At 40.7% G+C, this 13,507-nt stretch overlaps 1 protein-coding gene across 2 annotated transcripts in view; it reads left to right on the forward strand.

Moving 5' to 3' along the window:
• ALKBH8 (alkB homolog 8, tRNA methyltransferase) overlaps positions 1–13,507 on the forward strand; it is a 49,644-nt gene that overhangs the window by 18,093 nt on the left and 18,044 nt on the right. For both annotated transcript variants that reach the window (XM_059418254.1, XM_059418243.1), the window contains exon 8: positions 11,242–11,348. In XM_059418254.1, the coding sequence (XP_059274237.1) occupies positions 11,242–11,348 (107 nt within the window). The remainder of the gene's footprint in view (positions 1–11,241; positions 11,349–13,507) is intronic.

Here is a 13,507-nt window from a genome sequence, read left to right on the forward strand (position 1 = left end):
ATATGCTGCAATTGTCACCTCCACTTGGTGTCTCTGAAGGCACATAATTTTTAGCCGCCAATTTGGATTATGGGATTCTTGGCTAAAGCCGCCTTTGTAGTAGCGGGAAAGCATGCATGTTACGCTTTATGACAAGACCAATAGATTTTCTTGTTAAGAGATAGTTTTTGATGGGTAGCCAATCTTTGGGGGAAAAAGTATTTACTAGACATGTGTAAGCGTATCATGATATTTAAAAAGTTGACTGTATTTAGAGCCCTTTATTTTGTATGTAAAATGGGATTAACATTAGCTCCTGTCTGGCGGAAGGATTGTGAGTTAACTCTGTAAACTGTTTTCTAACTCAGAGCGGTTCATACGTGCAGACTTACTAAGGTAAGGTGCTTCTTTGGTCCCTTCCTGGAAGGTTTCACTTCTGTAACAGAGGGACGATCACGTTCCCAAGGCCTCAAAAAAAAGATTTCTGGTGGTCCCCAAAAAGGTGTCTTTCACCTTCTCTTCTTGCATTTACCCACTTTGCACCTGTTCTGTTTGCTTTTGACACTGTAGTTGTTTGCACTTTCTTCTGGCTCTGTGCCCGAGACCTAGAATCTGTCTCCCAGACTTCTGTCCCTTTTTCTTTATTTCTTTGACAGCCTTAATTATTGGAAGAAATTTACTATGGGATCTACTCCAGCTTCCATCCCATTGTAATAATTTGTCAGTGGCACCATTGTTTTTAGTGTTTTGTTTCTTGTTAGCTAAAATCCTTGAGATTATACTTAACTTTTTTTTATTAAGATTTTATTTATTTATTTGACAGACAGATATCACAAGTAGGCAGAGAGGCAGGCAGACAGAGAGGAGGAAGCAGGCTCCCTGTGGAGCAGAGAGCCCGATGCGGGGCTTGATCCCAGGACCCTGAGATCATGACCTGAGCTGAAGGCAGAGGCTTTAACCCACTGAGCCACCCAGCTGCCCCTATACTTAACTCTTAAAACTCTTTACTTGCTTCCTTTTCCTCGAAAATTTGTGAGAACTCCTAATTTGTTTTATTGAGTGTGATTGACACACAATATTATATTGATTTCAGGTATAACAGTGATTTGAAATGTATATACACTATAAAATGATCACCATAACAAGTCTGGTTACCTTCTGTCACCCTACAAAGTTAATACACATTACATCAAAATTCACGGAAAGACTGACCAAAGGGTCACCACAATGGGCACAGATAGCTGTGGGTTTAAACACAGAGATATTTGAAGAAGTAGTAATTTTATAAGAAGTTGGTTTGTCAGTAAATATTTTTTATTATGATGATTTTTGGAACTGAGTGGGGTGAACAACTGGGTGTCTGGTTAATGAAGGCTTTGTCTGTTGAATGCCTGCTAGAGGGCTCCGAATTCATTACTTTACTTGTTCCCTCTCCAGGCTCATGCTTTTAGCAAATAGTTACTAAGTCCAGCTTGATCTTCTGAAATATATGGTACTGAGTAAAAATTTTCTGTGAAATGTTTTGAGCGACCCAGTTTCTCTGTTGCCAGCTGAGTAGTTTTGTAGATTCTGTGTTTTTTTTCCAAACTCTGTATATTTTGCCCCAGAGATGTTCTGATACTGGAGTGATTCTCATCGTGTCCTGTATGTCAGGGATGACTCATAGGGTACTTCTCTTTCAGGAGTGTGTTGCTTTAACAGACAAATGTTCCCTTGTTTTCTGATCCTCAGCACAAATTGGGGGAAGAAAACAAAGATATTTTCTTGATGGGGCTTGAAACAACTAACATAGTCTGGACCCTCAGCATCCTGACCTCATTTTTAGCCTCAAATTCAGCCTCAGAATGTGTATGTAGAAGCAACATTTATAGCCTCAGAAGCCACGCAGTTTCTTCTTATTTTTATCTTGCTTCCAGGACCCAGACTTTATTCTTCTGCGAGTTCTTGGAATATTTACATTCTGTAAAGTTCTGTCAAATAAATTGTGTCTGCTGTGTAGCTCCTTTCTCCCTTCTCCCTTAAAACTTGTTTGTGATATTTTCCATCATCTCTGTAATGCTCTCAGCATTGAAAGGATGACGATCTGCCATCCAAGTGGGTTTATACTTGGGCCCGTGTCGTTGGTGTGGGTGTGGGAGTGCGTGCGCAGGGACGCTCCCTAGCCGCAGCTGTGGTGTGGCTGTGTATGTTGGCGGAGGTGCATCGGCCACGTCTTTGTTTCCCTTTGATCCAGTGTGTCCCTAACATTAAGAACTAACGTGGACAAGTGGATCTGGTTTGTGATCCAGAAGGAGATGCTTTATCATACTTGGTCGTGTTTGTTTTTATACCGTGAATTCTGTTTTCACTTAAGCACTTCCCCTACTAACTCATGTTCTGAAGATTCCAATTTTTGTGTAATTTTCTTATCTTTCAAGATATCTTGGAAGCCAAAATCCCCTTTTGTGTAAATGGGGCAATGGAGAGTCTGCTGACGATTCTCCCAGTGCCCTCCTGTCCTTCATATGCTGCAGGATCCACGCTGCCCTTACAGTGAGGAGAACGACGAGAGATTCGCCTGTTCCAGGGCCAGTAATCTGCTAAAAAAAAGTTTCACAGCGTGACATCATGAACTAGAACGTTTTGTTGTATTTGGAGCCTTCCAAGTACCAATTCTTTTATCTTTTCAGGTAGAATTTGTACATTTACTTTGTAGCAAGACAGCAGCATTGTATCACTGCGGGTATGTAGAACTAGAATGAAATTTGTCGGTTGAGGGCAGAAAGCTACAATAGAGGCCTGTTTAGGAGATGCAGTAGAAACTGGTGATTGGCTGTTAACTAAGAGGTCACTTGAATTTGGGCATAATAATAATAAAAGATACATACATATTACAAACACTGTGTTTTAGCCTACCTGTAAATTCACTCACCAGTATTTTGATGTAGGGCCCTTCTTTCTGGGATGGTCCACAGTCTGCCTTGTCTTTCCAGCTTTCATTTCTTTAAAGTGAAGCAAAAACTTAAGATACCTGTGACATCTGAGTGATTTTATTTCCAAGATTTTATTAGTGAATTATCACATCTGTTACAGCAATTCATTTTGTTTACTTGTACTGAGTCTTTTAGGAGCATCCAACCTTATGTATAGAGAAGAAAATTCTGTCTTTTCCTTTGTCAATTTCATTGGTTTCCATAATATATCATTAAGTAACTGCAAAATAAATGTGGATGCACTGAGTGCTTGACTTGTTAAGTATGTAGCTCGGGTGGTGAGAGTGGAAATGCGTGAAGGTGTTGGAGAGTTGCCTGTGATTTGGGGGCTGAGCATACCTTCCAGAAGGAATGCAGCATCTCGGTTGGTTAAATAGGTGTCTCTTAAAAGAGCTTTTATTTCTGTGACCTGCAGGATACAAAAATATTTCCAGCTTTGATTCCCCATTCCCCACCTCTGACTTTGGACCTGAACATCCAACTCTCTAAAAGACATTTTCTTTTTTCTAAGTCTGAACTCATCTTTGTTTTCAGCCGTTTACCACCCACCGCTCTTCTCCCCTACAAAACAAAATGAACTTTTGCTCTTCCTGAGTTTCCTGCTCTGTTTAATTGTCCGCCAGTGGATCAATTTAGAACCTGGGAAATAAGTTTTTTTTTTTTTTTTTAGGATTTTATTTATGAGTGAGAGTGAGAGAGCATGAGCTGGGGGGGAAGGGCAGAGGCAGAGGGAGAAGCAGACTTCCCGCTGAGCAGGGAGCCCCATATGGGGCTCCATCCCAGGATGCCGAAAGCAGCTGCTTAACTTGAGCCACCCAGGCTCCCCAAGAACCTGGGAAATAGTCTTGACATAACATTTTTATGATAGTGAATTTTGCTTTCAGCTGCTGTTTTAACTACATCTGCCAATATTTTCTTTGAAAGACAGTTCCTTGTGGCATAATTGTCATGCACTAAACTGCATGGTTTTTTTAAAAAAAGATTTTATTTATTTATTTGACAGAGAGAGAGATCACAAGTAGGCAGAGATGCAGGCAGAGAGAGAGGAAGGGAAGCAGGCTCCCTGCTGAGCAGAGAGCCCAATGTGGGGCTTGATCCCAGGACCCTGGGATCATGACCTGAGCCAAAGGCAGAGTCTTTAACCCACCCAGCCACCAGGCGCCCCTAAGCTGCACGTATTAAAATAGACGCTCATGGGGCGCCTGGGTGGCTCAGTTTTTAAGCGTCTGCCTTTGGCTCAGGTAACCATCCCACAGTCCTGGGATCAAGCCGCACATTGGGCTCTCTGCATGGCGGGAATCTTGCTTCTTCCTCTCCTGCTCCCCCTCCTTGTGTTCCCTCTCTCATGCTCTGCTCTCTCTCAAATAAATAAATGAATAAAAATCTTAACAAAAAAATAAAACAAATGCTCATGAAAGCTTCATGGCTTTCAAGATGTTGAATGTGTCCATCATCCCCTGAAGTTTCCTTAACTCCTCCTGTTCCTCAGCACCTTACATCATGACTATTTTCCAGAATCTCTTGTATAGGAAGATGTACTCTTTGCTGTATGGCTTCTTTCACTCAACATAATTACCTGAGATGCATTCAAAGTCTAAACTTACTTGGTATCTTTTTTTGCTGAATAGTATAAGAACTTCAGAAGTCTTTAACTCCGTTACTCCCTGATAATTTATATCCTTTTATTGTTGTGTCTATGAATTCTCTTACATTTTTTTTAGATACTTCTTTGGCAGTTACAGTGATCACTTAGACATACTTACTGTTTCTGTTGCTCTTCATTCTTTTATGTCACACCTTCCGTCTGGGATCGTTTTCCTTTTATATAATGCAGCATCCTTGACATTCCTGTAGTCCAGGTCTGCTGCTGGCCATTCTCTCCCTCCCTTTCTCCCTCCCTCTCTTTCTTTCTTTCCTTCTTTCTTTCGTAGCCATTCTAAGAGTGGTGAGGTGATATCTCATTATGGTACCTATGGAAAAGTACTATCCTAAATAAGTTTTTCTTTATGAGGAGTGATCTAGGGCTAGAGATGTCGTCGTGACTATTATTGTTCTTTTTACTTTAGCTGTCTCATTTTGGTTACCTGTGTATATGAATCTGTTAATTTATTTTGTTTAAGGAGGAAAGCTCAGAAAATAAATAAATGGAATTTAGGAAGCCTTTTGTCCAAAAATGTGAGGCATATTGCCCTGTTCCTTTCATATAAATTGTTTTTGATGAATTTATTCATTCAAAAATATTTGTTGAGTATAAGCTACTAGACAGACTCTAACAAGTAAATAAGGGTAAAATCTCAAAAAATGTTTTTTAAAGCTAAAATGTTTCATTACCTTTGGAGTTTTGTCATATATAAAATAAAACTTATTTTTACTGAAGTAGTTTGTGATAGACTTGTGTTTGGAGTCCAGTTTTAGGTGATGTGGTTTTGCACTTCACAGTTCCTACAGAGGAATACAGCCACAGTGTGATAAATGAAAGCGGAAAGCAAGTGGTCTCAGTGCAAAGCATAAACATAATTATATTATAGGCTTTTTTTTTTGAAGATTTTATTTATTTGAGACAGAGACAGAAGGAACAGGGAGAGGGGCAGAGGGAGAAGCAGAGGCCCCACTGATCAAGCCTTATGTGGGGCTTAATCCCAAGACCCTTAGATCACTGAAGTCAGATGCTTAACCAAATAAGCCATCCAGGTGCCCCGATATTGTAAGCATTTATAAGCTAAGCATTTGTAATATAGGATATTCAGTGGTGGCTAAAGTGCCCCCAGTTTAGCATCTTTCCTTTTTCAGGCTTATTTTTCTGTTATGCAAGGTTTCCTTTGCTCTTGTTTGTGCCTTTTGCAAATGTGTTCCGACCATTAAACTAAAAAATACTAACTCTTGTTTTACATTCTACTTGAGCTCAGCCGGATAAAACAGTTCAAAATCATGTGTACTGCGGGGTGGAGATGTGAGGTGGCAGCATCGACTCATGCGGCAGCTGAGACCCTGTTCTGTAAGGCAGAGTTGTATGGAAAGGTGGAATTTGCTGACATATGCTGTAAAGTAGATTTGTTTGTGGTGTTTTCTTTTAAAATTTTTGCCTCGTTTTGCTTGTTTCCCATGCACAGTATTGCAGAGAGGTTCCTGGCTACATATGCTAAGTGTATACACGGTACTTGAGCAGCCGGGGGTTTCCACACCAGAAACATTAGGTGATGCTCTGCTTCCCGCATCCGTTCTGCGAGGCAGTGAGAAGCCAGTGCATTGGGGCTGCGGTGGGATTTCGCTCCTGCGTGTCCCAGGTGAGGGCCCACTTTGCTCTGCCATAAAGCACCATCTTTATGTTCAAATATGCGAGAGTGTCCTCTTCCTGATAAGAATACGGAGGCCTGTCCTTTATAATGTTGCTCCTGACTCCAGAATGAGGGAGTGGAGTTTGGTTTCTTCCAGTGATTTCAAATGGGATGCCCTGGGTCTTGTTCTTGGCATTGTTTCTTTCCTTTGAGTTTCACAGGACTGGGTAATCTTGCAGTTGCAGTTTTCAAGAAATTTAGCAAATTTCAAGGCTCCTGTTTTTGTTGTTTGGAAACCTATCTTGCTAGTAGTAATCAATGAAGGGAAACAGATTGATTTCAGTCTTTGATTTTAACTTGCTTAAGGGTTATACGGGAGGAGCAGGCTTATACGGGAGGAGGCTTATACGGGAGGAGATTGAAAGGTCATTGACAGCAGCTGCTGGTCTCCAACGTGTTCCAGACAAAATTTCTATTAGGTCCTCTGCCCTGGAATAATATGGCTTGTCAGCAGGCTTCTCTTCCCGCTACTTTTCAGCTGGCCAGAGTAGACTTCTAGGAGTGTCATTTTTGTAGAGAGACAGAAAATTGTATTTGTTTTACTAAAAATGTTTTCAGTTTTTTGTCTCTCCAGCGGTGGACTAATGATCTCAAGCTCTGCTGGGATTCTGTATTTGTGATCCAAGGAGAGGATGTAAACAGACAGTGTTGACATACCCACAGTTGCTCGTCAGTCGTTTGTAGCTTTAGTCTTGGCCACTTGCAATTGTGTGTCTCCTTCTCTCCTTTCCTCTTGTCTGAACACAGCGGACATGCTCATGAGGTAGCATCACCTGTTTGCTGTTTACAGTAAAAAGCAAATTCTTATTTGGGTCCCATTTGTGTTCAGTAACAACCAACCAACATCAGTGCAACTGCAGAAGATTTTATATTTGGCAGGCTGTGGGAAGCACATGGACTTCTCTCTCTTCTGCTCCCTACTTGGCTGTGGGATACTTTTCTGGTCAAACAGAGTGATCTCCACCATTTGGACATTCGTCACTTTCTGTGAATCACAGGTCCTTCCCATCGCGTTGTCTCTTGTATGTATGCCCTTAGGGTTTCAGAAGTCTAACCGCCCAAGCCCCTTTTTAACCAGTAAGGATCTACATTAAGTTTGTGTTCTTATCCGAAGTGTTCCCACTAGCAGCGTACCCTTTATTTTCCCGTTTAGCTGACATGAAGATCTGTTTATTTCATCTACTTTTCTGTTGTGAATCTTCTCTTCACTTGAGTGAGAGAGTGATGGCTGTCTCTGGGGTTTTCATTCAATTGTACTTGGGATGCTTAAATGTTTTATAAGATCAGAAACTCTAAAACTTTTTGTTTGCTTGCTTTGAACTGAACATTATCCTCACCCTTGCCCCACAAGCTTGCTGGAACCTTGATCTTTATTGACTCTGCCATCCTGGAAAATAGGTAAAACCAAAAAGAATAATTGGAAAAAAGGTCCTGTGGAGCAAAGCTGTCACATGGCAGAATGATTCAGGAGTTGCAGGGAACATTATTGATTGTGAATCCTTTGTGAGTTTTTAAAAAAGCCTTCTTTTTTCTTTCTTTCTCTCTCTCTCTCTTTTTTGGTCTGAAACATTACTTAGTTAAAGATATATATATATACATATATATATATTTTTAAAGAATAATCATTTTATTTATTTGACAGAGCGAGAGATCACAAGTAGGCAGACAGGCAGGCAGAGAGAGAGGGGGAAGCAGGTTCCCTGCTGAGCAGAGAGCCCAATGCTGGGTTTGATCCCAGGACCCTGAGATCATGACCCGAGCTGAAGGCAGAGGCTTAACCCTCTGAGCCCCCAGGTGCCCCTGTTAAAGATATTTTAAATACGATGATAGTAACAATATTTTATGATTGACTGTTTCAAGAAAATTTAATTTTTATAGAAAATATACTTTTAATTTTATAAGTAAAAATTACTTTCTTAGATAAAAAAAAAAAAACAGACAAAAACCCCCTGTGCTTTCACATTAGATACATTAGAGGTAATAGAAAACATATATATTGGTTTCTGTCCCCAGTTCCTAGTCAGAACTCCTGAAACACTTGTAAATTTCCTAAGCAATAGGAATAGTAGGAGCATTTTTTGTTCTAATGTTTGGTCATTCACCTGGGTCCTGACACAGAGTTCCTAAATCCCTTGGAATATCCTGGCGGATGGCAGCATATTTTGTTCTAATGAGATGACTCTTAATGGGTGCCTTGAAGAGGCCTGTTCACCGGAAGACCAAGCCATGGTTAGAAGCTTTGAATTTTCAGTCCTGTCCCCTATTCTCCAGATAGGAGCGAGGCTGGAGATGGACTTAATAATTGATCATGTCTATGTGATGAGGCCTCTATAAAAATCCCAATAGTATGGGGTTCAGAGAACTTCAAGTTGATGAATGAACACGTGGCAGTCCTAAGAGAGGGGTATACCTAGAGAGGTCAGGGATGCCTGCACCCCTTCTCACGTCCCTGCCCTGTGCACCTGTTCCATCTGTTTGTTCGTCTGTCTCCTTTGTCATGTCACTTTATAAAAAACTGGTCAATAGTGAGGCAGCTGTTGTGATGAGTTCTGGGAGCCTCTATAGCAAACTAATAATGACCATCAGGAGTAATAATAAGTATTGTGTGTATTTTCTCACCTAAGTCCTGTAATAGTTGGCTTAGTTGGGAGCGTATTATTCTTCCTTGAAACTTGGCTTCTGTATTCAGGACAGGTATTTCCAAATTAATTAGTGTCACATTCATACTTGTTAGTTCTAATCGTTTGCTTAAACTGAAATTTCCCTATTTAAAAATCATTACTCTATGTTGCTGGGAGGAAATGTGTTTGAATTTCACAAGTAAATAGGTACTGTATATTTGTCACACATATGAGTGCTAATTAGCCAGAAACCTCTGGGTGGGCAAAGACATGTCTCTCACTTTACATTGTGGCCTTTGATAGCTCAATGAAAAATAAATATTTATCTAAAGAATAAACTAGAATCTAGTCTCTTATTTTCCCACCAACGGCTTCCATTGTCTTAACCCACAAATTATTTCCTCTAATAACACAATTAATAAATGTGCTCATTATTCTTTCCTACGTGTAGTTTCTTCAGAAGATTGAAACCTCTATGTATTGGTTTTAAAAATGGGTCACAGTGCCTTTTCTCCCCTTCAGCTTTTCAGTATGAACTTTTCCATACTGAAAAGTTGAAAGAATTCTACAGCAAATACCTGTATACCCACCACCTAGATTCTATAGTTAACATTTTAATATATTTGCTTTATCAAATATATATCTGTCTGTCTATCCTCTTATTGGTATATTTTACTTAGACATTTTGGGAAGTTGTGGGTGTCCATGCACGTCACCCCCACAACTTCAGAATTCACCTGCAGTGTTTATCAGTAGAATGTTTTTAGAGTGTGGCTATTTGAAATTATATGTGATCATTTAGGAATGGGTAATTGTTAGAAAATGAAATTCTATCATCTTACCTTATTTTCCATGCTTCCAAGGGAAGGAAGCCGCTTAGTTCTGTATAATTCTTTGTAGTTTATGAAGAATTCTCACATCTGTTACCGAATTTGGACAAATAATATTGCTGATAGTAACAGTAGCTAACACGCCCTGTGCCAGGTACCACACCAACCGTTAGCCTTTAACAAAGATGCTAAATTCTGTTCCTCCCACTGATAATGGGTATTTATTTTCAAGTGGAGTGATTTGTTCATTTAAAAATATTTTCTAGGGCACCTGGGTGGCTCAGTGGGTTAAGCCTCTGTCTTCGGCTCAGGTCATGATCCCAGGGTCCTGGGATTGAGCCCCACATCGGGCTCTCTGCTCAGCGGGGAGCCTGCTTCCTCCTCTCTCTCTGCCTGCTTGTGATCTCTCTCTCTCTGTCAAATAAATAAATAAAATTTAAAAAAATAAAAAAAAATATTTTCTAGCCCTGTGGCATGACTTTTGAATTCATGTTTGTCAGCTACTGCTACGTTTATGGGGTTTGGGTTCCAGAGGACAAAAACAGTTTGCTGGGTGTTGTATCTTTTATAGGTTGCTATCCATAATAATACTTGAGCACAACTTAGGAAGAGTTGCTGAAAACATTGTATTTTTTATTATCTTTTATAAATTAGCCTTTAATATCCAAAATGTTGAGTGGCTTTAAAGGCAAAATGGGTAATATGTGAATAGGCATCTCATGGTTGTTTGGAGGGATTATTAATTAATTTTTAATATCCTATGAATAACTATAGCTGCTGTTTTTCATATTTATTTTGTGCCAGATACTGTGATTTATAACCGTGGTATATTTAATTCATGTAACCAGCCTCTAAGGGCTGAAGACCTTGAGCCACGAAGGGATTAAGTGGCTTGTCCTGGGTCATGTGGCTAGCAAATGCAAGGGTCAGGATGTGAGTATTTTAGCTCTGAGTCCTAGCATTTGACCACTGCCTTGGTGTTTTGCATTTTACGTATGGTCCTCAGACCACCTGCATCATAATTTTCTGGGGCGACTGTTAAGGAGGCAGACTCCTGAGCCTCACCCGAGACCTGCCGAGTTTGAACCTATGGAAGAAGTAGGTTTTCTAGCCATCCAGTTGGCTTGTTTTTTTTTAGGGATTTATTTTACTTATTATTTTAGAGAGAGAGCACACAGGATGAGGGGCAGAGAGAGAGGAAATCTCAAACAGACTCTGTGCTGAGCACAGAGCCCATTGCAGGGCTCGATCCCAGGACCCTGAGATTATGACCTAAGCCAAAATCAAGAGTCGGATGCTTAACCAACTGAGCCACTCAGGTGCCCCATTCAGTTGATTTTTATGTGCTCTGAAGTTTGAGGACCGCTGTGCTATGCTCTTCTATAAACATTATCACGTTTTAATCTCTATGAACTGAGAAAGAGAGCCAGAATCAATCAATTATTCTTGTCCTTGGAATAGTGATGTTTTGGATTCATCTTTATGCTTTTGTCTTTTCTTCAAGATTGTCATGGATTTTAAGCACCCAGATGGTGTCACAGTGCCAGTCATGTTGCCTCGTCACAGTTTGCTGGTGATGACCGGGGAATCTAGATACCTCTGGACACATGGGTACGTATTGAAATGACCTTGGGGACAGAATGCCTCTTGCTTTGTGAGCATTCTCATTCTTTCCTGCTTGAGTACCAGAATCGTGCCCCGTGACTGCACATCGAGGTGTCCAGGTTTCAACCCTCATGGACCTCTGTGCCCATTTTATTTTAAATAATAACCTTTTATTTTGATGAAATTTAGGTTTAATGGAAAGTTGCAAGCATAGATAATGAACTCCCTTCACCTTTCATCTAGATTTACCAGTTGTTGCCATTTGTGAACATTTGACCGTGTGTTTTATTGCTCTCGTACGTTACCGTTATTATCAGTGATGAATCATTTGAGGGTAAACGGCAGACATCCTGCTCCTTTCCTCTTACGTCCTTCACTGCTTATTTCCTGAGAGCAAGGATATTCGTTGTATCGGGCTGGCAAACCATGGCTCATTGGCCATATTCAGCCCTAGTCTGCTTTGTGCAGCTCACGAGTCAAGAATGGTTTTTACATTTTTATTTGTATTTTAAAAATTTTTTTGTGATTATTAATTATGATTGTTATTTTGGGTTTTACATTTTTAAAGAGTTGTAAAAAACAAACAGCGAAGAATATTCGACAGGAACTGAATGTGGCCCTTTTTGCCTTAGATATTTACTGTTTGGCCCTGTTACAGAAAAAGTTTGCCGACCCCTGATAGAAAACTGCTGTGCAACTCGAATTCAGAAACACCAGCACTGATAAAATATTCTTATACAACCCGTCATTAACTTCTGCTAGTTGTACTTCATAGTACAGTACTGTGGAAGACTGCTGGCAGTTACAGGAGCCAGACCCGATTTACTCAGGGGCTATCACGGTGGGAGAAAAGGGACGGCAGTGGAGAACTGGGCTGGATCCCAGCTACAACAGGCAAGGTCGGGATAGACAGCTGAGGAGCTGGGAGTGGGCGTGGGGCAGGGCAGTGCATGGAAAAATCCCAGTGGAAGCATCAGCAGGGGTGGGGTTAAAAGGGGTAGGTTCTGGCCAAGGACCAAAGGATTCTTGCTCATCACGTGTCAGCTGGGGGATCGCTGGGCAGTGAGGCATTTGCTGGGCACCGGGGGGATTCTGGTTAAACTGACTCAGCAGGATTCTTGCTGAAGTGGGGCTTTTGGTGGACATGCCCAAGGGTGGGGCCGAGCTGGGCTCAGGGGAGTCCGACCGCAGTGTGGTCAAGCAGAGAATCTTGGTCAGTGGTTTGTGGCACGCTCTCCCTCTGCTCCCGGACTCTGCCGTGTGATTGGCTGTCCGTTCTCTTCAGTCGTCTTTACTTGGAAACAATTCCGCAACTTCTCTTCGTCTTTCTGGTCATTGGCATTTTTAAGGGAGCCAGTTGTTTTATAGAATGGCCCTCAATTTGAGTTTGTTTGATTGACTGTAATCTCAAAGAAATGGGTTTTGCACATTCGGCAAGAATATAGCTTTAGCCTTTGGAGGAGAAGCATCGCACCACTGAAATTTACGTGTATTCTGCTTAAAATACTGCTGAGTTCTGTGCTTATTAATAAAGTCCTGCTTGGAGATTTTAACTGATGCATTTAAGAAATCAAGGAAATGAACATGTAAATGATTCTGTAACATGTCTTGAAGGTGAGCCATAAAAACAGATAGCCTGATTTTGTGCAATGAGGCTTAAATTTACCTGATGTATTTTTTCATGGCCACCTAAAATATTTTCACTTTCAGTAAATGAAAATGGTGAGGCGATCCAGTGGTTTCAAGTATTTCTAAAATTGAGAATATTCACGTTTTCTTTTTTTAAGTTTAAACATTTTTACTATCGGTGCATTTAAACTTAAGAGTAATGGTATTTCAGCAAGTACAAAATGAAAAATTACTTTTCATAGATCTTTATATAAACATATTTTAAATTCTGGATAATGGTACAGATGAATTCTCCTAAACATCATTTCAATTGCATTCTTCTCTCTCTCTTTCCTAAAAGTTTTTATTTTTATTTATTTGAGAGAGAGAACAAGTGAGCATTGAGGGGGTGGGGGGTAGCTACAGAGGGAGAGGTAGAAGCAGTCTCCCCTCTGAGCAGGGAGCCAAGTGTGAGGCTCGATCCCAGAACCCCGGGATCATGACCTGAGCTGAAGGAAGGCAGATGGTTAAATCCCCCAATCACATTATTTTCTTGT

Source organism: Mustela nigripes, chromosome 1, assembly GCF_022355385.1.
Source record: "Mustela nigripes isolate SB6536 chromosome 1, MUSNIG.SB6536, whole genome shotgun sequence".
NCBI lineage: Eukaryota > Metazoa > Chordata > Mammalia > Carnivora > Mustelidae > Mustela > Mustela nigripes.